Source organism: Mytilus californianus, unplaced genomic scaffold (assembly GCF_021869535.1).
Source record: "Mytilus californianus isolate M0D057914Y unplaced genomic scaffold, xbMytCali1.0.p SCAF_2, whole genome shotgun sequence".
In the NCBI taxonomy this organism is placed as follows: domain Eukaryota; kingdom Metazoa; phylum Mollusca; class Bivalvia; order Mytilida; family Mytilidae; genus Mytilus; species Mytilus californianus.
In genome coordinates this window covers 41,201,480-41,226,493 of record NW_026262668.1, presented here as the reverse complement: position 1 = coordinate 41,226,493, position 25,014 = coordinate 41,201,480, and the positions used below count along the sequence as shown (strand labels likewise).

Genomic DNA, 25,014 nt, shown 5'->3' with positions numbered 1-25,014 from the left:
TTGTAGATCTTACTTTGATGAACATTTTTGCTATTTAAAATTTTCTCCTGATCTTTAATATTTTCAAAAATTCCATAAAAATTATATTTCATTGGCAATAACTCCAAATAATGTTGTCTGATTTGTCTGAAAATTTCTTCACTAATAGGTTGACCTGTTGATAAATTTTACCCCATGTCAATTTTTGAGATATAAGCCAAAAACTGCATTTTACCCCTATCTTCTACTTTCAGCCATGACGGCCATGTTGATTGACTGACTGGAATAAAAAAAAAACACAAACTATATACTAGATACCATAAGGATCATTCACCAGAAGTTTGGTTAAAATTGGTTAAGTAGTTTAAGAAGAGAAGATCTTTGAAAAAGTATACGACGATGACAGACAGCAAATGATGGCAAAAGCTCACATGGGCAAGGTAAAATAAAAATTGAATCAAATAAAAATATTCTGTATTTGTAAAAACAGTCATTAATAAGATAAAACAAATAGTTTTCTTCATTAAAATAAATAAAATGCTCCGCAGGGCGCTGCTTGATACGACCGCAGAGGTCGAACCCTGAACAGTTGGGGCAAGTATGGACACAACATTCAAGCTTGATACAGCTCTGAATTTGGATTGTGATTAAATATTTGACACAGCATAGGTTTCTGACACAGAATGAATGTGGTCTAAGAACAAAAATTTTAAATTGGACATTCACCTATTATGGTCCAATATCCAAAATCTAAATACATGGTTAGATTCATGGCATATCAAAGAACCCCAAAGTTTAATTTTGGACCCTTTTGACCTCAATGTGGACAAAGTTGATAACGGGGCCCAAAAATCAAAAATCTAAATACATGGTTAGATTCAGCATATCAAAGAACCCCATATATTCAATTTTTGTTGAAATCAAACAAAGTTTAATTTTGGACCCCGATTTGGACCAACTTGAAAACTGGGCCCATAATAAAAAATCTAAATACATGTTTAGATTCAGCATATCAAAGAACCCTAAGAATTCAATTTTTGTTAAAATCAAACTAAGTTTAATTTTGGACCCTTTGGACTTTAATGTAGACCAATTTAAAAACGGGGCCCAAAATCCAAAAACTTAATACACGGTTAGATTCAGCATATTAAAGAACCCCAAGAATTCAAGAATAAAACCCCATTGAAATTGGTCAAGAAATAAGCAATTTATACGAAGTATCTTCTTTTGCACAATACTGTGCAATTGAATATTTCTTGCTATTGCGCAATACTGTACAATTGACAATTTCTTGCTATTGCGCAATATTGTGCTATTGGATATTTCTTGCTATTGCGCAATACTGTGCAATTGAAGATTTCTTGCTATTGCGCAATACTGTGCAATTGAAGATTTCTTGCTATTGTGCAATACTGTGCAATTGAAAATTTCTTGCTATTGCACAATACTTATTATATAATAATTTACACATCCTGTTTGGTGTGTATCTCCTACCATATCATTATTATTTGCTTTTAAATATAAATCAGAAATAACCAACTTAAAATGGAAAATTTTAAAAGAAAAAAAAAAAGGAAAAAAAAAAAAAAATCCCCCCCCCAAAATTTTTTGAACCCCCTTATGATTCATCACCCCCAAACTCAATCCCAGCCTTCCCTTTGTGGTATGGTACCTTGCAGTACAATTTCAGAGAGATCCATACACTTGAACACAAGTTATTGTCTGGAAACTAGAAAAATGTGTTTTTTGGCCCCTTTTTGGCCCCAAATTCCTAAGCGTTTAGGGGAATTACCCCCAAACTCAAACCCAGCTTTCCCTTTGTGATATGGAACCTTGTAGTCCAATTTCAGAAAGATCCATACACTTACACACAAGTTATTGCCCTGAAACTAGAAAAATGCTTGTTTTTTGCCCCTTTTTGGCCCCAAATTCCTAATATTTTGAAGCAATTAACCCCAAAATCAATCCCAGCCTTCCCTTTGTGGTATGGTACCTTGCAGTACAATTCAGAGAGATCCATACACTTGAACACAAGTTATTGTCTGGAAACTAGAAAAATGCTATTTTTGGCCCCTTATTCCTAAACGTTTTGGGCATTTACCCCCAAACTCAATTCCAGCTTTCCCTTTGTGATATGGAACCTTGTAGTTCAATTTCAGAAAGATCCATACACTTACTCACAAGTTATTATCATGAAACTAGAAAAATGCTTGTTTTTTGCCCCTTTTTTGGCCCCTAATTCCTAAAATTTTGAGTCAATTACCCCCAAAATCAATCCCAGCATTCCCTTTGTGATATGGAACCTTGTGGTACAATGTCAGAGAGATCCATACACTACCACACAAGTTATGTCTGGAAGTTACAAAAATGCTTATTTTTGGCCCCTTTTTCCTTAACTGTTGGTACCATAACCCCCAAAATCAATCCCAACCTTCCTTTTGTGGTATTGAACCATATGGTAAAATTTCATGGAGATCCATTCACTTAAAGTTAGAGTGCGAAAACCAATGTGTCTTCGGACGACGACGCCAACGTCATAACAATATATGACCAAAATTTTTTTAATTTTTTTGGTCGTATAAATTCTTACAAATGAATTCTATTCCTCTCTCAAAATTTGCATCCTTCATAAATGATCTCAACCGTTTGTATTCTGTTATTTTACAATCCAAGGTGGTGGAAGACACCGGATCTACCTTAATGTTGCTTATTGCATAATGAAATGAGGTCAAGCTCAAATGCACCTATCAAATAAAGCTGTACACCTAACAATCATTCTAAACATTCATTTAAGAACCTTAGTGAACAAGTTAACAATACCCTAAGCCATGGTAATGTCCCCATTGTTCTCAAATTGGACTCCATTACATGTGAATATGATGGTGTGACCTTGACCCTGGACATGTTGAGCTAAATTGGGACCTTCCATATTTTATTGCAATCCCATATAAGATTTTGTAGTTATTGCCTGAAACACCTTCTGTTTCTATTTCAGTCTAGACCGTTACCTGAGAGGTAGGGATCTTCTTCTCATTATATGTGACTATATATTGAATTAGTGTTGCAATTCAATATATCATCCCCAAATGAAGATGACTGTGTAAAACTACACACCCCCTCCTAAACTTTTACAATATTATTACCAGACCAGCCAAAGGTGCTGTCATTATTGCTACAATATAATTTAAGATGTTGACTCATCATTTCTTTAATATGTGTCTGTCTCAGTGACTAATACACCATGAACCCATATGTTTACATATAGCAACTATTAATCCTTTAAGTGACATGACCCAGACTTACCTTAAAGACAACAGAACAGACAACGATGAACACAGTTGGTAATAATAAAGTCCTTGATAATTTCACAGGAGTCTGGAAATAGATATATATTTCAAGTTCAAGTATAAGTAATTAGTTTTATTATGTTTGAAATTTCTCTCTTTTTAAATTAGCCCTAAATATCAACCTTCATTGGTCAATTTTCTGGAAATTGAATGTGCTGGATGGAAGCTAGAATGACAAGAAGTTTAAGCATTTTTTTGATATATATTATTTCAAAATTGTCTATATATCATTTTACCAGATGCCAACTTTACTAGCTTCAATACATTTGTCATTTTATTCAAGTCATTTCAATTACCAGAAAAAGTCTTTTACATACATTGATTTTTGACATCATCTATGAGTTTTATTGTCAAACTTGATTCCTGCATAACAAACACACACACAATGTAAGATAATGCTGTTTTTTGCCAAAATTTGTGAGTTTTTCAAGTAAAATGTGTTGTTAGAAAAATCCATGTTTTGAAATGGAAAATCGCACATCAAAAATTCAAATAGCAGTTGCACAACTTCATGTCATGTTCAAGAGTCTGTGCAAGTTTGGTTGAATTCTACCAAGCAATTTTCAAGGAGTTGCCAATTAACAAAAGTGTGATATGGATGAAAATGACAAGAGTGAGATCTATGTGTCACTACAGATTTGCCGCCAGGTGGCACAATCTGTTTCTTTCAGCAGATCCCTTCCAATCCTGCATTTTTAACCCCTTTATTGTATGGTGTTGTGGAACGTCATCAATAAATGTTCTGTTTCTGCGTGACAGCATCATCAAGAGCTTTCACTTTGTCAACTTCTGTATTGGTGTTAAATTTTAACAGGTTGAATTTTAACAGTAACTTCGTGACAGCACCTTTGTTTCCAGTATGAACTGACTACAGCTTTGAATCCATATCCTGGTCACGGCACCACTAAATGTGGTGGAATCTCGATAAAATATGTTTTGATCACAAAATATGTTTAATCATAGTACATGTGTATATTGTAGTAGTTATGAAACATCATACAATAATGTCATACACTAGAGTGTTTAATAATGGCTTCAATGTAACCAAGTTCAATGTTAGTACTACATGTATTTTCAGACGGTTCAAAATTCTAAGGTTTTTAATGAACTTTCTTTTTCATAATACTAGATCAGAGAATATGAAAAAGCAGTTATAGAATTCTACTCAATTTTAAGGTTGTGGCCTTATCATGCTTATAAAACATTCTTATTGACCCTCATTGAAAACCAAGGATCGGAAATTTTTCACACAGTTTCGGTCATTTTGAGCTGACTTTAAAGTTGGGGGCCTTTTTCGAACTGTTGAAATTATTCACACAAGATTCATGGCATCAACGAACTTGTATTGACTGTTACTTCAAATTTACCTCATGAGTTTTCTTTCCTTTTTTCTGAAAATGTTGAAGAACAATTTATGGAATGCAAGAGTTTAAAATTAAAATTATTTTAATGACTCAAATCAGTAAATTTCTCAGGAATCCCCAATGCTTCTTTTGATTTTGAAGGTGAAGTTTCATGTTAATACTAAAGTTTGAGTGATTACAGATTCATTTCCTGGATTTGTTTTGTTTACCAAATTGACAGAGAATCACCAGATTTTTAATTTCATCATCTTTAAAAGATTTGAATATAACAGATCTATAATATTTGAACTTGTATAATTTAGTATGAAATCACTTTGCATTTATGATTTAGTGTCTAATCTGGTGAAAATAATTTCACGCATGCGTATTACTAGTAAATAAAGCACAGGTTTGATTCATGATAAATTACTATACTTAAAATTAAATCAAGTTTTAATTTTTAAATCGGAATTGACAATTGTCTTTGCTGCAAAGTAATTAAATAATGAAGAAAGCTGTCATGGAATTTTGATTTCTTTATAATATTAGTTCTGAGCTTGTGATGACTGAGGTGTGAATTAAAACAGGTAAAAAGTGATAAGCAATCATAAGCCAATTTTTCCAGGAGGCTTTAATATGGTTAATAGGAGAGCCCTCGATCAGGATTATCATACTATACTTGAGGAGCAGTTTTATTACCGGAAAAGGATTACAAAACAAAAACAAGTGCAAAATGGCAATTAAGAAACAAAGAAACCCAATCTCAATGAAATGACCAAAATTATTTCTGTAAAAAAAATTGACCTAAATCCCAATCTGCCATTTAGAACAAATAGCTTTCAGTTTTGGTCATGACTGGCAAATATGACAGTTTCGGGACCCCTGAAAACACTCAAAGCTAAAAAGTTGCGCAAAGAAAGTGAAATACATAGGGAGCTATAAGACCAAATCTCAGTCTGAACCTGCGTTGCTACATGAAATTGAATGAGGTAATATGTATACTGGAGCATAACTGATCATTCCCTTTCAAGGATGCCAACAAAACTTTTGATGAAAATTTCCTAGTACAATTAGTGTTGTAAAATGTCAAACTATGGACAAACAGGAAGTGGCTATATGGTGGATGTAAAAATTGCCAACTCACTACAACTCAACAGTATCAAGCTGCAGACCAAATATCAAATGATTCCATTCAATATGTTCAGAGAAAACTTTGACAAAAATGCCATGAAGCGCATGATACACCCGTCGCTTTTTCAAAGAATAAAGTTCCATAACTCAGAAATTTATAAAAAACAAAAGGGAGCTTATCTTAATAGATATAAACCAGTCATCAAAGTTTCATAAAAGCTGCTCAAAGCATTTTTGAGTTATTGTCCGAAAACTGGAAAATCCCTCTTTTTATGAATAAAATCCCATAACTTGGAAACTTAAAATCTAAAATTTATAAAAATTGAAAGGAAGCTTACGTCAATTGATATAAACAATTCACCAAAGTTTCATAAAAATTGGTTAAAGTGTTTTTGAGTTAATGTCCGACATGTTAACGACGGAGGGATAGACAGACAGATGGACGTACGGACAGACAATGGTATACCATAAAACATCCCATAAAAAGGCATATATAAATTGCTTACTTACTTTAACTTAAAATTATCAAGCTGCAACCAAATATTAAATCATTCCCTTCAATAAGAGCAGAGAAAATTTTGAAGAAAATATTCCATGTACAATTAGTGTTGTAAAATTTCAAACTATTGGCAAACAGGAAGTGGCAACATGGCAGATGTAATAATTGCTCACTCACTAAACTTCAACATTATCAAGCTGCAGACCAAATATTAAATTAAAATTATTTCTGTTGATGCGATTCATCAAGCTTTGTGTTCACCTTTACTGTGAATTGTCATGTTTGTATCCTGTTATTGATATGCTTTGTACATTTTGACACACATTAAATAGGAAGTCGAATCCAAATTGCTATTTCCAGAAATCAGAGTTCAGTCAGACGAATTTTTTTTTTTTTTAGAAAGGACCAACAAATATTTTGAGCATGCGGCCTTTTTTCCATTCATTGGGAGCATGAGGAAACATACCTATTTTTTTATTTTGGCCCTGTCAACCTCAGAATATTAAAATGCAGGTATTGAGGAAGAAAAATTCAGGTCAAAACGCTTCGTTACAAACTTTTTTCAGTTGAATTTTAATATTTAGAGGATTTTTTTTATACTCTACCAACTTCTTACAAATATTCACAATTGCGAAGTATTTGCTGAAAATTCTTTAAAACTTCAATTCATATTTTCATTTTAACTTCATTGTATTTGTTAAATATCTATTCTTAGTCAAATATCAATACATTGTACAAAGCAATGCCCTTTAACTGTTTCATTCATACTATGTTTGATTAATGAATTTTATAAACCCAAACTATAATCAGAAATCAGCTATAGCCAATGTGCTCCTATATATATAGTAGGGTGCCCAGTCAACGCATATGATTGATTTGGGTTAACGGAATAACACACGGCTGTATTTTATATCATTGGAAAGAGGAGAACAAGCCTCATCGAAATATTGATGTCGACTTTGTCTACAGTGGTCACAATTTTCTTAAATTTGGGTCAAAGCTAAAATTTCAAGGAAAACGCAGAGTCACGTTTAAACAGCTGGCCACCACCACATATATGTGCGTTTATAGCAAAATAAATTCAAATAATTCAAAGGATTATTAATATAGTTTTTATATTTAGGACTAATTTGATATTTCTATTGCCAAATGTGATTCTAGATTGACATTTGTACTTATAGGGTGCACATTTACAATTTCCATTCAGCTGTTAAATAACAGTGACCTTGACCTAAAATTTCCAAATTCAGAATTTTTTCATAAGATTTGATACAAGTGATCTCTAGAGATGTTTTTTGGATATTGACATTTATAAGTTGCCCTCCCAAATTGTTATTTTTTTTTGTCTTTTGATAGAAGGTACTCGTAATGATTTTCTGGGTATATATTTCTTTTGGTGAGTGTGGAAGCACATCAAATTGTACTTAGTTCCAAAACTGGTGTAATATTAACACAGAATGGATTGAATTTGCAAGTCTGAGTATATCTTTGCTTTAAAGAAATAAGAAATACTGCAAACGGTTAAAAAGAGGGAGGGTTGTCTGTCAAAGTTATGAAAACAAAATGACAATTAGAAACAGGTTAATTCCTCCATCTTACACACTTATGACTTATTGAGCATATATTGGCCTACAATTGACATGAAGTTAAAGATTATCTACAAAATGAGGGTTTTGTACAGCATCAATGTATTTTACAAATACTTGTAAACAACATCAATCTAATTAAAACATAGATCTCTCATTTCGTTATCCTCATATGAGTTTATATATACGAGCATGCGAGTTAATATAGATCAGAATTTTATCCAGATTGAAACAACATAGAATAAAATGCTCCGCAGGGCGCAGCTTGATACGACCGCAGAGGTCGAACCCTGAACAGTTGGGACAAGTATGGACACAACATTCAAGCTTGATACAGCTCTGAATTTGGATTGTGATTAAATATTTGACACAGCATAGGTTTCTGACACAGAATGAATGTGGTCTAAGAACTTAAAAATTTTAAATTGGACATTCACCTATTATGGTCCAATATCCAAAATCTAAATACATGGTTAGATTCAGCATATCAAAGAACCCCAAGAATTCAATTTTTGATGAAATCAAACAAAGTTTAATTTTGGACCCTTTTGACCTCAATGTGGACAAAGTTGATAACAGGGCCCAAAAATCAAAAATCTAAATACATGGTTAGATTCAGCATATCAGAGAACCCCATATATTCAATTTTTGTTGAACTCAAACAAAGTTTAATTTTGGACCCCGATTTGGACCAACTTGAAAACTGGGCCCATAATCAAAAATCTAAATACATGTTTAGATTCAGCATATCAAAGAACCCTAAGAATTCAATTTTTGTTATAATCAAACTTAGTTTTATTTTGGACCCTTTGGACCTTAATGTAGACCAATTTGAAAACGGAACCAAAAATTAAGAATCTAAATACACAGTTAGATTCGGCATATCAAAGAACCCCAATAATTCAATTTTTGATGAAATCAAACAAAGTTTAATTTTGGACCCTTTGGACCTCAATGTGGACCAATTTAAAAACGGGGCCCAAAATCCAAAAACTTAATACACGGTTAGATTCAGCATATTAAAGAACCCCAAGAATTCAAGAATAAAACCCCATTGAAATTGGTCAAGAAATAAGCAATTTATACGAAGTATCTTCTTTTGCACAATACTGTGCAATTGAATATTTCTTGCTATTGCGCAATACTGCACAATTGACAATTTCTTGCTATTGCGCAATATTGTGCTATTGGATATTTCTTGCTATTGCGCAATACTGTGCAATTGAAGATTTCTTGCTATTGCGCAATACTGTGCAATTGAAGATTTCTTGCTATTGTGCAATACTGTGCAATTGAAAATTTCTTGCTATTGCACAATACTTATTATATAATAATTTACACATCCTGTTTGGTGTGTATCTCCTACCATATCATTATTATTTGCTTTTAAATATAAATCAGAAATAACCAACTTAAAATGGAAAATTTTAAAAGAAAAAAAAAAAGGAAAAAAAAAAAAAATCCCCCCCCCCAAATTTTTTGAACCCCCTTATGATTCATCACCCCCAAACTCAATCCCAGCCTTCCCTTTGTGGTATGGTACCTTGCAGTACAATTTCAGAGAGATCCCTGCACTTGAACACAAGTTATTGTCTGGAAACTAGAAAAATGTGTTTTTTTGCCCCTTTTTGGCCCCCAATTCCTTAACGTTTCGGGCAATTACCCTCAAACTCAATTCCAGCTTTCCCTTTGTGATATGGAACCTTGTAGTACAATTTCAGAAAGATCCATACACTTACACACAAGTTATTGTCATGAAACTAGAAAAATGCTTGTTTTTTGCCCCTTTTTTGGCCCCTAATTCCTAATATTTTGAGGCAATTACCCCCAAAATCAATCCCAGCATTCCCTTTGTGATATGGAACCTTGTGGTACAATGTCAGAGAGATCCATACACTAACACACAAGTTATGTCTGGAAGTTACAAAAATGCTTATTTTTGGCCCCTAATTCCTTAACTGTTGATACCATAACCCCCAAAATCAATCCCAACCTTCCTTTTGTGGTATTGAACCTTATGGTAAAATTTCATAGAGATCCATTCACTTAAACTAAAGTTAGAGTGCGAAAACCAATGTGTCTTCGGACGACAACGACGATGCCAACGTCATACCAATATACGACCGCAAAAATGTTTGCGGTCGTATAAAAATTGCTGAAGGTAGTAGTAGCTATTATGTTTCGTTTGTCTACCAGGTCTATGTCAGAGAACTAATTTCAGTTGTTCTTTTTTAACTCGGATTCGACGCAAGTAGCAAAATGCGAGGCATAGAGAATACAATCTGGCGGTGGTGGCGACAACGGCGTAAACTATTTGTATATATAGCTTTATATTTCAAAGGGTAGAGGAATTGGATGATTCATACTTTGTATATAGATCCATTACGAAGTTCCTGTCTGTCATATAATCATTGTCCTTGACCTCATTTTCATGGTACAGTGACTGCTAAAAACTGTATAGCTTTTTTCGTCATGTAAATGTCTCACTCATCATGAGTTCTAGGATAACTATATTTCGTTACTAATATATGGTATCCTTGCAAAGTCTACATGTCCATCAGACATGGTTCACCTGACCTCTTCCTCATTTCATGGATCAGTGAACAAGGTTAAGATTCTGTGGACAAGTCCGTATATAAGATACCATAAGTAGTGGGTCAAATATGTTTGGTGTATGGAATGATAGCAAAGTGTACACGTCTTTATGGCAGAGTTCATCTGACCTTACCCCATTTTCATGGAACATTGATAATGTCAATTTTTAATATGTAATACTTGTATAATATAAAAATAAGGAGACGTGGTATAATTGCCAATGAGACAACTGTCTATCAAAGTTCAAATAAAATGGAAGTAAGCAATTATTGGCAACTATACAGCCTTCAAAAATAAGAAAAACCCATACCGTATGATCGGCTATAAAAGGCCCTGATATGAAAAATATGAAGCAATTCTTTTGAGAAAACTAACGGCCTAATCTATAACAAAACAATTTTACGAAAAACACTGAAATATGACAGACATGAACCAACGACAATCACTCAAAAACCGGATCCTGACTTGGGACAGGCATATAAAGAATGTATAATCCTTTTCTCTAAGACTTTCGACATAATTCAGTCAGTTGGTAAAGCATGCTGTACCTGTAGAATCCTAGTATTTACGGTAATTATATTTATGATCATAATTTTCTCAGACTATTGATGACATCCTTTCATTAGCTTACAGTAAGGGGACAACCATTTGATTTCGAAAAGGGTGTGGGAAAGGGGAGGATGATTTTGAAAATGAATAACTTGGCCTGGTATGAACTGAAAATAAATGACTTTGCACAAAACAGGATGAAAATTAATACTCTGAAACATGAAATGCAGGATAGTTGAGGATAAGATTGTGTAAAAAAGTGAAAATAAAATCAATGCCGCGGAAAAAAATAAGCATGCATAGCAACAGATGATAAACTGCTTTGCTGAGCGCAGCTGGATACGCCCGCAGAGGTCCAACCCTGAACAGTTGGGGCAAAAATGGACACAATATTCAAGCTTGATACAGGTCTGAATTTGGATTGTAATTAAAAATTTGACATATTATAGGTTTCTGAATAAATGTAGTCAAAGAACTTGAAATTGGTTATATGAATTGAATTCATATTCAATTTAAGATTTCTTGCTGTTGTGCAATACACTGTGCATGCTGTTGTGCAATACTTAGTAAATCTGTTGTCAGATAATAGACAAACAATAACTTCTCAATGTTATATCAGAAATTTATAAAAAAACTAAAGGGAGGTTATCTTAATAGATATAAATCAGTCATCAAAGTTTAATGAAATCTGATCTAAGCACTTTAAGGATATTGTCCAAAAACTTGAAAATCAACCTTTTTTTATGAATAAAATCTTATAACTCGGAAACATAAAATCTTAAATTTATAAAAATCAAAAGGGAGCTTACAACAATAGATATAAACAATTTACAAAAGTTTCATAAAAAAAGCATTTTTGAGTTATTGTCCGAAAACTGGAAAATCCCCGTTTTTGTAATGAATAAAACCCCATAAATCAGAAACGTATAGTCTAAAATTTTAAAAAATCAAAAGGGAGCTCATGTCGATAGAAATAAACAATTCACCAAAGTTTCTTGCAAATTGGTGAAAATGATTTTGAGTTATTGTCCAAAAACTGGAAAATCCCCCCTATTTTAATGAATAAAACCCCATTATACATAACTGTTTTTTTTGCAGATTGTTCTTATGTTGTGTTGTTATACCATTGTCCAGGCAAGAGGAGAGTTAAAGGATCACAAACATGTTTAACCCCTCCAAATTCTGTATGTGTCTGTCCAAAATCAGGAGCCTGCAATTCAGTGATTGTCGTTGGTCACTGTCTGTTGTATCTGTTTTTTGTCGTTCACATATTAAAATGAGACCGTTATTTTTTTTGTTTTTTTGGATTGTTTCACAATTTGTCTTGTCGGGGCCTTTAATAGCTGATTATATAATTTTAAACTACCCATCTTTTTTTAATTGTATTATTTTCACAGAAAAAAAACCCAAACATTCCAATTCGAAACATGGTAGATATATTGAACATGCATGCTTGGCACATATAGGTCATTGTCTTCAGTGGTTTGCTTGGACAAACCTATTGCCAATTCAGCTTTGAAATTATTACAGTTGTGTCTCAGCTGGTGTATTATTTATAGCACGAACAGTGGTACATTTTTGTTGTCGTTCACACCGAGGGGGGTTTAGGTCGAAAACATCATAAAAAGACCATAACATATAGCCTTGATGAGCCATATTCCAGGTGTGAAACATAACCGACCAATTTGATTCTTATACTACAATAATAACCAAAAAATCTATTCAATAAACAGTTTAAAGTTTTGACACAAAACATATTCCTCCAAAGAAAATAACGATCTACAAAGTTAACTGGCTATTCAAAACAAATAAATCAACCACACAACTAGAAAAAATGAGAAATGTATTGAGTGACCACTGTCCTTGTTAATGACCTAATAGTGTAAGCAACAAAATGATTAATGGCACGAGATAATCCATGTTTAATCAATGCCACAATGTTGACTTAATTTGTGTTTTAGTTGCCAATTTCTTCAAAACGACTTTTATTTCACACATAAAATTTACACACACATGCACTGTGTCTTATTGCTTTAATCAGAGTAAAAAATATTGTGATGATGGAAACTAGAAAAAATGCCTTTTTTACCCCTAATTCCTAAACAGTTGGGACCATAACCCCCAAAATTAATCCCAACCTTCCTTTTGTGCTATTGAACCTTGTGTTTAAATTTCATAGAGATCCATTCACTTATACTAAAGTTATTGTCCGAAACCAAATGTCTTCTGACGACGACGACGATAACGACCTGATAGAAATATACGAACTCAAATTTTTTGCGGTCGTATAAAAAGGTTATAAACTATATGCCTTATAGAGCCGGTGTCTCTACCCTTGATTTATGTGCATCTTCAACAATGGATACTCTCCAACATTGTAGACTAGAATATAATTCATGACTAAGATCTCTTTTTTGTTGATCTTGTATTGCTGCATACCTGCCAACTTTTCAAAATCTCCATGGGGGATTTTGAGTGCAAGAGGAACTTATGCTACTCTTTTATTGTCATAACACTGCATGAAAAGGTTGATTTGCATTTCTTTACTCGTGTATATAAAGGCAAGGCAAAGATAGGCACTTTGTTGCACCATATATCTCAATACCCATTATTTGGTGAATAAATACATGATAAGTTTGCTTTCGTACATTATATTTGCAAAGAGATTGCAAAAATTATGCTAATCTTTCCTTAACTTTCAAACAACGTTAAATGTAAGTAAAGTAAACGGTCTTATTTACTTACATTTATAAAGTATTGAAACGTATTTAAATGTTAACCTTAATTGGTTGTTTTGTCGTCCTATCTAAATATATGAAAGGCCGCCTTTTACATTAAATTTACAAACATCGTAAACATAAGCATTGTATTTGCGTTTTATTCGCATAGTGTGTTAGATATATGCAAAGCTTTTCCACGTCTTTGCAAATGTTCATATAGCTTCCGAAATATATTTAGATATTAATCTAAATTAGTTGTTTTATCGTCCTATTTAAAGATATGAAAGGCTGCCTTTTACATTAAATTTACAAACATCGTAAAACATATGCAAAGTAGCACTTGTATTTGCGTTTTATTCGCAAAGTGTGTTAGATATATGCAAAGCTTTCCCATGTCTATGCAAATGTTCATGTAGCTTCCGAAATATATTTAAATATTAATCTAAATTAGTTGTTTTGTCGTCCTATTTAAAGATATGAAAGGCTGCCTTTTACCTTAAAATTACAAACATCGTAAAACATAAGCAAAGTGGACACTTGTATTTGCTTTCTATTCGCATAGTGTGTTAGATATATACAAAGCTTTCCCATATCTTTGCAAATGTTCAGAATAATGGACAAAAAGTGCAGAATAAAGGGCAAAAAATAAGGAATAGAGAAAAAATGGCAAAAAAATAAAGAATAGAGAATAATGAGGTGCTAAAATATAAAGAATAGAGAATAACAGGCAAAATTTATAAAGAATAGAGAAAACTGGCAAAAAATGTTTTACAGAAATGAAGAACCCCCAATCCAGACCCTCATAATGTGTTTTACCATGGAAGTATTATATTGACTATATATATATCAATATAATACTTTCATGGTTTTACATTCTTGAATAAACATATCCAAATCGTATGCAAGTATTTAATACATATTGATATTCAAGCCAAATACGTGTAAAGTATTTCAATTTGTGTGCATGGTTTAAGTACTATCTGATATTCACTCAGGCCAATTGACGTTTAGCGGGGCGAACTTCACTTTTTCCAAATGAATATGCTGTTTTATTCAAAATCCAGTTCATATAGAAAAACGTACTACAATAATACCAATTTTGAATAATCTATAATCAATTTTCTTTTCTGTATTTTACGCTCTTTCTTTTGGTCGATTATTCACTATTATGTACTCATACATGACTTTTTATTACATGTAATACTTTTGGTGTTTTTTCTATTTCATGGTTTCCAAACAGTGCCGTGCATTTCAACATGGAAGTATTATACTGACTTTCATTCTACTTCCATGATTTGAATAAATGGTATTTACTCCCAAAAATACACATTGCAGAGAAAACATTTTGACAATACATTGTATTATAATTAGATAATAAAATGCTCCGCAGGGCGCAGCTTGATACGACCGCAGAGGTCGAACCCTGAACAGTTGGGGCAAGTATGGACACAACATTCAAGCTTGATACAGCTTTGCATTTGGATTGTGATTAAATATTTGACACAGCATAGGTTTCTGACACAGAATGAATGTGGTCTAAGAACTTAAAAATTTTAAATTGGACATTCACCTATTATGGTCCAATATCCAAAATCTAAATACATGGTTAGATTCAGCATATCAAAGAACCCCAAGAATTCAATTTTTGATGAAATCAAACAAAGTTTAATTTTGGATCCTTTTGACCTCAATGTGGACAAAGTTGATAACGGGGCCCAAAAATCTAAATACATGGTTAGATTCAGCATATCAAAGAACCCCATATATTCAAATTTTGTTGAAATCAAACAAAGTTTAATTTTGGACCCCGATTTGGACCAACTTGAAAACTGGGCCCATAATCAAAAATCTAAATACATGTTAAGATTCAGCATATCAAAGAACCCTAAGAATTCAATTTTTGTTAAAATCAAACTAAGTTTAATTTTGGACCCTTTGGACCTTAATGTAGACCAATTTGAAAACGGAACCAAAAATTAAGAATCTAAATACACGGTTAGATTCAGCATATCAAAGAACCCCTATAATTCAATTTTTGATGAAATCAAACAAAATTTAATTTTGGACCCTTTGGACCTCAATGTGGACCAATTTAAAAACCGGGCCCAAAATCCAAAAACTAAATACACGGTAAGATTCAGCATATGAAAGAACCTCAAGAATAAAACCCCATTGAAATTGGTCAAGAAATAAGCAATTTATACGAAGTATCTTCTTTTGCACAATACTGTGCAATTAAATATTTCTAGCTAATGCGCAAAACTGTACAATTGACAATTTCTTGCTATTGCGCAATATTGTGCTATTGGATATTTCTTGCTATTGCGCAATACTGTGCAATAGAAGATTTCTTGCTATTGCGCAATACTGTGCAATTGAAGATTTCTTGCTATTGTGCAATACTATGCAATTGAAAATTTCTTGCTATTACACAATACTTATCATATAATAATTTACACATCCTGTTTGGTGTGTATCTCCTACCATATCATTATTATTTGCTTTTAAATATAAATCAGAAATAACCAACTTAAAATGTAAAATTTTAAAAGAAAAAAAAAGGAAAAAAAAGAGAAAAAAAGAAAAAAAAATCCCCCCCCCCAAATTTTTTGAACCCCCTTATGATTCATCACCCCCAAACTCAATCCCAGCTTCCCTTTGTGGTATGGTACCTTGCAGTACAATTTCAGAGAGATCCATACACTTGAACACAAGTTATTGTCTGGAAACTAGAAAAATGTGTTTTTTGGCCCCTTTTTGGCCCCAAATTCCTAAACGTTTAAGGCAATTACCCCCAAACTCAAACCCAGCTTTCCCTTTGTGATATGGAACCTTGTAGTACAATTTCAGAAAGATCCATACACTTACACACAAGTTATTGTCCTGAAACTAGAAAAATGCTTGTTTTTTGCCCCTTTTTGGCCCCTAATTCCTAAAATATTGAGGCAGTTACCCCCATCATCAATCCCAGCCTTCCCTTTGTGGTATGGTACCTTGCAGTACAATGTCAGAGAGATCCCTGCACTTGAACACAAGTTATTGTCTGGAAACTAGAAAAATGCTTATTTTTGGCCCCCCAATTCCTAAACGTTTCGGCAATTACCCCCAAACTCAATTCCAGCTTTCCCTTTGTGATATGGAACCTTGTAGTACAATTTCAGAAAGATTCATACACTTACACACAAGTTATTGTCATGAAACTAGAAAAATGCTTGTTTTTTGCCCCTTTTTTGGCCCCTAATTCCTAAAATTTTGAGGCAATTACCCCCAAAATCAATCCCAGCATTCCTTTTGTGATATGGAACCTTGTGGTACAATGTCAGAGAGATCCATACACTAACACACAAGTTATGTCTGGAAGTTACAAAAATGCTTATTTTTGGCCCCTAATTCCTTTACTGTTGGTACCATAACCCCCAAAATCAATCTCAACCTTCCTTTTGTGGTATTGAACCTTGTGGTAAAATTTCATAGAGATCCATTAACTTAAACTAAAGTTAGAGTGCGAAAACCAATGTGTCTTCGGACGACGCAGGACGACGACGACAACGACAACGACGACGACGACGCCAACGTCATACCAATATACGACCACAAAAAATTTTTTGCGGTCGTATAAAAATAGGGTTAACTATCAAGACAAAACTTCACTATAATTTTGAAATAAATCCACTTGTTTTGAGTTTTATTTACATGATATACAGAAACTAAAGGTATCAAGATTTCGTATTAAGAAAGAAAATACAAGATATTTTTTAATTGATAAATCCGGGAACCAACTCACTACTTGGTCATCTAATTTTTAATGTTCATACGTTTTAAGCAGTTTTTTTTTTATTGTTTATTCAATAATAGCAAGTCAAGAATGAATTTTTGCATGTAGGACAAATGTAAAATCACAATAAATATAGAGAAAAAGGAAGATATATATTTATAATGGAGACTTTAAAATCTTGTATTTCGTTCGTTGTGTCCATAAAACCATTTGTATTTTTCTGATATTGGCAATGTCATTACGTATAACCAGACGATGGAAATTTAAAAAGTTAAATTAGAGTTTATACATATTTTGATAAATTCCTAGGGTATGTACTTTCCCTGGTTTTATTTTCTTTATGATAAGGTCAGCTTGGCAGTTTTGTTTTAATTAAGAGATTAAGGGATAGGTGTTAGATCATAGATAGGAAATATGAGGCGCCGTTTTACTATTTATTCCTTATTTTCTGATATCAAAAAATATTTCTTGATATCAAAAAATGTAATTCCTGATATCAAAAAATGATTTTTTGATATCAGGAAATATTTCTTGATATCAAAAAATATTTCTTGATATCAGGAATTCAATTTTTTGATATCAAAAATTGCCTTTTTTGATATCAAGAATTCGATTTCTTGATATCAGAAAATAATCTTTATTTCTTGATATCAGAAATTCGATTTTTTGATATCAAAAAATCATTTTTTGATATCAAGAAATCCATTTTCTGATATCAAAAAATAGATTTTTTGATATCAAATATTACTGACGATATTTTGATATCAAGAAATACATTTTCTGATATCAAAAAATGATTTTTTGATATCAAAAATTCGAATTCCTGATATCAAAAAATGATTTTTTGATATCAGAAAATAAGAAAAGTATCAACGATTGCTCCCTGTGTGTCAATAAAAGCATCAACGTTCAGCAATGAGCCCTTACATTAAGGCTGGTGTTTCGGTCGTGTAATATACACGAAAGCATATATCAGAGTTCGGCTTCATCAGTCTCAATATAAGAAGTTTTGTGTTTTTTGTGTTTCACATATTTATTATTTTAAGGTTTATAGTCAACAATTGTAAGTTCTCACTTCTTTTATAAGCAATTATTGGTTTCCTCTGAAACAGATTTGTGCAGTCAGGTTTTTGCAAATATCAAGCCCCAGTGTTTTGTTCATCTTGTTTTTATATTTTTTTTCCCGTTGTTTATGTTGAGGATTTAGTAAGTAAGTTAGTTCTGTTAAGTTTAAAAATAAGGAGATGTGGTATGATAGCCCATGAGACAACTAGCCACCAAAGTTCAAATGAAGTTGATGTAAGCAATTTTAAGCAACCGTACGGCCTTCAACAATGAGAAAACCCCATACCATATAGTCTCCTATAAAAGGCCCCAATATGAAAAAGAAATAAACAACTCAATTTAGAAAGCTAAAGGCCTATATGATTTATAACAAAACAATTTACGTAAAACAAATACGGCAGACCTCATTCGTAAATATAAATCAACATTCAGACTTCTTATACGTTCAGGTATTTCACATCCAATATTTTATGGAAATATTCTTTACAAAGAACAAAAATGTCGGCATTCACCTCAAAGTTTAACCAAACCTTTAAAAAGACTTATTCGGAAAGGATATACCGGTAGTTACGATACTGTTGTCAATTAGTCATTAATGATTGAATATTTTGGTATTAATATTGATTCACTCATAGGGTCTTTGCATCGGAAATAAACACATTTATTCTAAAACCATTTGTTGGCATGATACGGTTTATGTTCTTCTCATGTATTCTATGATGGTATATGATACTAAACTCCTAACGGGAGGGATTGTACTTGATTTTCTTATGATGAAGACATAATCTTTCAATCAGTTTAATTGAGGTCTGGAGCTGGCATGTCAGTAACTGCTAGTAGTCCTTTGTTCATTTATGCTTAGTTTATTTTATTACCTATTCTGACATCGGACTCGTACTTCTTTTAAACTGAGTTTTACTGTGCGTATTGCTATGTTTTTCTTTATTCTACATTGGGTAGAGGTATAGGGGGAGGGTTGAGATCTCACAAAAAATGTCTAACCCCGCCGCATTTTTCCGCCTGTCCCAAGTCAGGAGCCTCTGGCCTTTGTTGGTCTTGTATGTTTTTTAATTTTACTTCATTGATATGTTTTGGAGTTTAGTGTGACGTCCATTTTCACTGAACTAGTACACAATTTTATTTAGGGTCCAGCTGAGGACCACCTCCGGGTGCGGGATTTTCTCGCTGCGTTGAAGACCCATTGGTGGCCTTCGGCTGTTGTCTGCTCTTTGATCGGGTTGTTTTCTCTTTGACATATCCCCCCCCACCATTTCCATTCTCAATTCTATGAACCAAGACAATGCACTAAACTGCAGGCTCCGGACTTGGAACAGACACATAAAGAATGTGGCGGGATGAAACATGTTTGAGCGCTCAACTCTCCCCCTAACCTGGGACACTGGTGTTACATTACAACATAGTGTAAGAACAAACGTGGCAGGGTAACAACAACAAAAAGACAAATTACAGATGCGATAGTGACAACTAGTTCAAAGCCAACAACAACATAAAAAAAATGCATGTCTTGTATTTTCGAAAGATTTGTCTATTTCGTCTTTTTACGAGACTGCTAGTATTTCTTATGAACCGCGTCGTCAATAAACATTTTAGATACATATGAGCTTTTTCTGTGAAGTAATGAAACGTTTCAGTAGGTTGGATGTACGTTTTCATCTCTAAAATACCTTCATTTTGGAAAAGTTTGTCTTTATATTGAAAGGATTGTCAAGAAATTTTCACTTCATTTTGAGAAAAGTGGTATAAGTACAATTTAGTAGGGTATATATTTCGACTCTTCAAAATTCAAGAGTCTATCCTAAACTGAGGTAAACTATATGGTCTTCCAAATACCGTTTCGATTCCTAACATCACTGAAGAGATATTAATTGTCGAAATCCGGATATGGTGTACAAATTTTTGCACCTCATGTTTGCGGTATACCATCTTTTCCGCAAGTTTATTGTTTTCTGTTTGGTATTAAATTAATAATATAGATCAATTTTGTTACATCTTGTGATCCGTTTATTTGGCAATCGCCAATGGCAGTCAGCAGGGTTTAAGAACATCAGTTGTTCGACCTGTTAGCCAAATGCGTTTTGTTAAAATATTCTTTTTCACTTTTTTGATCTTTTGGAAAATGTTGTTTGTGCTGTTTTTAGACCCCTCTCTACCAAGAAATTTGTTTTGCTTGCACACGTATAAAAATTTTATCCAACGCAATCATAGGTTAGAACGTTGTTTTCAATTTAGACTTGTTTATGCATTGTATTAGATATATAAGGCGAAAAGATCGTGTATATCGCCAGTTGAACCTGAATATATTATCGAGCCATCGTATCTAAATCTTGAAAACTTTTTCCAGTATGTAATAAATTCTTAGGTCGACATATCCCGCCCATTCGGATTGTATGACACAAGAGTAAATATGTTTTATTTAGGAATAATTTTAAAAAATCTTCCATATATTGTCTTGTAGTGCATGGGTCTTAAATTTCGTAATAAGTTTGATCAAACTGAAGATTAGTGTAAATATTTTTTTTACTTCAAATATTGTTATTAAATAGCAGTTTTCCGGAGACTTTGAAGTCTTATTCATGTTTATAAAACTTGAAGTGTATAAGCATTTTGTTTTTGTAACAAGGGACACAATGTCATCAATATAATGACCAATACTGTGTATAGTGGTACTCCACACTATAAAACAATTGGTCTACCGGGAACATTATTTCAGATAATTCCTGATGTTTGGCCTCATTGGTGAGCCTGAATGTTTTAAATGACACACAGGGAGCCATCATTCATTTATTTCTTATTTTCTGATATCAAAAAATCATTTTTTGATATCAGGAATTCGAATTCTTGATATCACAAAATCATTTTTTGATATCACAAAATCTATTTCTTGAGATCAAAAAATCAAAAATATTTTCTGATATCAAAAATTCGAATTTCTGATATCAAAAAATCTATTTCCTGATATCAAAAAAAGAATTTTTGATATCAGGAATTCGAATTTTTGATATCAGAAAATATTCTTTATTTCTTGATATCAAGAAATCGATTTTCTGATATCAAAAAATAGAATTTTTGATATCAGAAAATCATTTTTTGATATCAGAAAATAGGTAATAAATAGTAAAACGGCGCCTCATAAGGAAACAGCATGATGACAGCATGGGTGTAATCAGAGAACATCTGTATATAATTTTGATAGGATGGTCAGTTGTCGTTTGAGCATTGCACTGTTAGCAGTCATATTTTTACTTGTAGAAAATTAATTCAAGAAATTTACTTTTCATTTTCTTGAAAGTAGCTATATTAATTTGTGATGTAAATCAAAACTGGACTTTTAACAAGTTTTCATGGGACATTTGGAAACTTCTTCGTATTGTTGTTGATTTTCGCAACATGGATATTGATAATTGTACCTTCTTCTAAAGATGTTAATTATTCTATTCATTATCAACTTCGTTAGTTAATGTGTTTGCTTCTCATTAGCTATTGGACCTCTCATTCGGTATGGGACGGTAATAATCAGGTAAACTGGGCAAGTGCAATGTGACCTGGGAACAGTATATATGTTCCTGATGTGACCCAGAAAATATGACAGTCAGTTAAGGAATAATAGTACCGATAAATGATAAGAGAAGGTGCTAGTCAGAACTCTGAATATTGCTTTTCAAGACTTTACTACCAATAATGATAATATAACCGAAATGCTGGACATTATTCCGTTATTAGCAGATAAATTCAAGCCACACCATATGTGGTAGTGCGCGATCCCACAATGCATCAGTTAGTACACAAGAGGACCACGTGGTTTCGAATTCCACTTCATCATTAAAAGGACAGAAGAAATTTAATTAACTTGGCCTCCATACTTTCATCAACCATGCAGTCTTCCAGTGGAAATGTTATGTTTCATCACCGAACGGAAGCTAGTAATCATCAAAAATCTTATAAGAATAAAAATACTTGACAGGACATAAAGCAGCCGATTTTTCTAATTTCACTTTAACCGGAAGTTTACGATGTGACTATGTCAACAGGTGTAACACCACTAATTCGGCCCGGCCAGAAAGCACATACCAGAAAGTAGTACATATTTAACACAAAATAGTACCTACGCATGAGTGTAACTTTCAAAATATGTAGAATATTTAGGTATTGTTGGTATCAAATGAAAGCTGAATGACTGGTGATCATTGTAGAACACTTTTTGAATTATAATTTTGAATATTAAAAAACTGCACTAAATTTTATAAAGAGGGTACTTTTTGCCTGTATGTCAGATCTGAAGTACCTGTTTTGGTACATTCGAAGTTCCGGGAACCAGTTCTTTCTTATATGCCATTAAAGGTATGTTGATTTTTCCAGTACAAGACACCATAAAGTGTTGCTTTGACATGCAATGATTGTCACTTTATTTGAACTTGAAACAAAAGAGCTGTGTCTGATTGAAATTGAGGAATTTAACATAGAAAGCAATGGGGCCATGAATTAGTGGTGTACTTCCTATTACAGAGAATCATCAGAAATTCAATTTTTAGAAGTTGTACCTATTCCAATAAAAATAAGTCATATTTGATGTAAGTAAACACGTTTAATCATCTTTTTTGGATGAACAATTCTGTTTATGGGAAATTTCAGCTCTTAAATTGACATAATCAGGTATTTTAGCCTTTTATGGTCACACAACATGCATGCAGTTAAGACTTGACTCCAAATTCTTATTTTTGCATTATTTGGGATTGCAATCAATAAAACATGTATATAATGACTTGTTTATGGTAAAAAAATAGCTCTTGGTCAAATAATCCTATGATTTTTCAAGTTTTATTGGTTTTCTCATGATAGCCTTTTACAATCTAGGCAATTGGTATATACTCATATAAGAATTCCAAAATCTCACTGTACATGCAATTTTGAACCAGTTTAGCAAGTTATCCAGCTGAAAAATATATAAATTGCTCTTTATAATCTATGTTGTACCACAGAAGTATGGTTTATACCAAAAATGTCCCTTTTCCAATTTGAAGAAAAAAGGGGGGACAATTTTCTCAATTATGTCTTAGGTTTGGTCTAATATATTTTTATTAAACGAACAAACTCTAGTGAAATATGACTATTGGTAAGCACATTGTTTTCCTAACATAAATTATTAAATACAACAATGATATTGAGAATAAAATAAGTATATTGGCCATTTATAATATCCATATGCAGTTTTCTTTGAATAACCTATATGTTACTACCAGTCCAATTTGAGCTTAAAATTAGTAAAATAGTATTTGGACTTAAGCTTTATGTGTTTTTTATTGCTTGAAATAGATCATAGAATGAAATAAAGTGATGCTGAAGTCAGTATAGCAAGTTTGGTTCTGTTATAGGTGTAACACCACTAATTCGGCCCGGCCAGAAAGCACATACCAGAAAGTAGTACATATTTAACACAAAATAGTACCTACGCATGAGTGTAACTTTCAAAATATGTAGAATATTTAGGTATTGTTGGTATCAAATGAAAGCTGAATGACTGGTGATCATTGTAGAACACTTTTTGACTTATAATTTTGAATATTAAAAAACTGCACTAAATTTTATAAAGAGGGTACTTTTTGCCTGTATGTCAGATCTGAAGTACCTGTTTTGGTAAATCCGAAGTTCCGGGAACCAGTTCTTTCTTATATGCCATTAAAGGTATGTTGATTTTTCCAGTACAAGACACCATAAAGTGTTGCTTTGACATGCAATGATTGTCACTTTATTTGAACTTGAAACAAAAGAGCTGTGTCTGATTGAAATTGAGGAATTTAACATAGAAAGCAATGGGGCCATGAATTAGTGGTGTACTTCCAACAATTGGAGGAATCCCTACAACCTGGAGTAAGCATACGAAGGATCAGGATATGCAGCCTTCACTAGAAATACTCTATCAAAGACTGCAGCTGGTAGAAAAACCAGGAAGTGTTTGTTGTCCGGAATACAAGGTGATATGCAGCTGAATCACTGCCTTTCTCCCCACTGAGGAAAATATCACGTCAGGTACGAACTTCTTACTCAACCGTTATTATGCCGGGTCTGAAAAAATGAAACTTCAATTGGGGCAATACATAACAAATCTATTCCTAGGCTCACTAGGTCTTCATCAAGAAGGGAAGTTTATTCAAGTTTTTAGTACATTAAATATAGTAACGTGCTCTTGTTTTTCCCCGATGGAGAAGTAATGTGATTTCTATAGGAGGGATCACGTAGATTTGACCACTTATTACCCAGGTATGGGTTTCTACGAATATCTGTACGGTTAATGTGCAGCTCATTTGCCTTTTTACAACATAGCAGCAGAGTTGTCTACTATAAACACTACTTTCTTTTGTATCATTTTTTCGCGAATACTCATCCAAACCTGTGTGGTAACACATTTC

General features: G+C 32.9%; 1 protein-coding gene across 4 annotated transcripts in view; it reads right to left on the bottom strand.

Moving 5' to 3' along the window:
• LOC127729843 (probable C-mannosyltransferase DPY19L1) overlaps window positions 1–25,014 on the bottom strand; it is a 368,682-nt gene that overhangs the window by 131,666 nt on the left and 212,002 nt on the right. For all 4 annotated transcript variants that reach the window (XR_007994847.1, XR_007994848.1, XR_007994849.1 and 1 more), the window contains exon 14: window positions 3,283–3,354. Coding sequence is in view for 1 of the 4 variants with exons in the window: in XM_052237762.1 (XP_052093722.1) it covers window positions 3,283–3,354 (72 nt within the window). In the remaining 3 variants the exon portion in view is untranslated. The remainder of the gene's footprint in view (window positions 1–3,282; window positions 3,355–25,014) is intronic.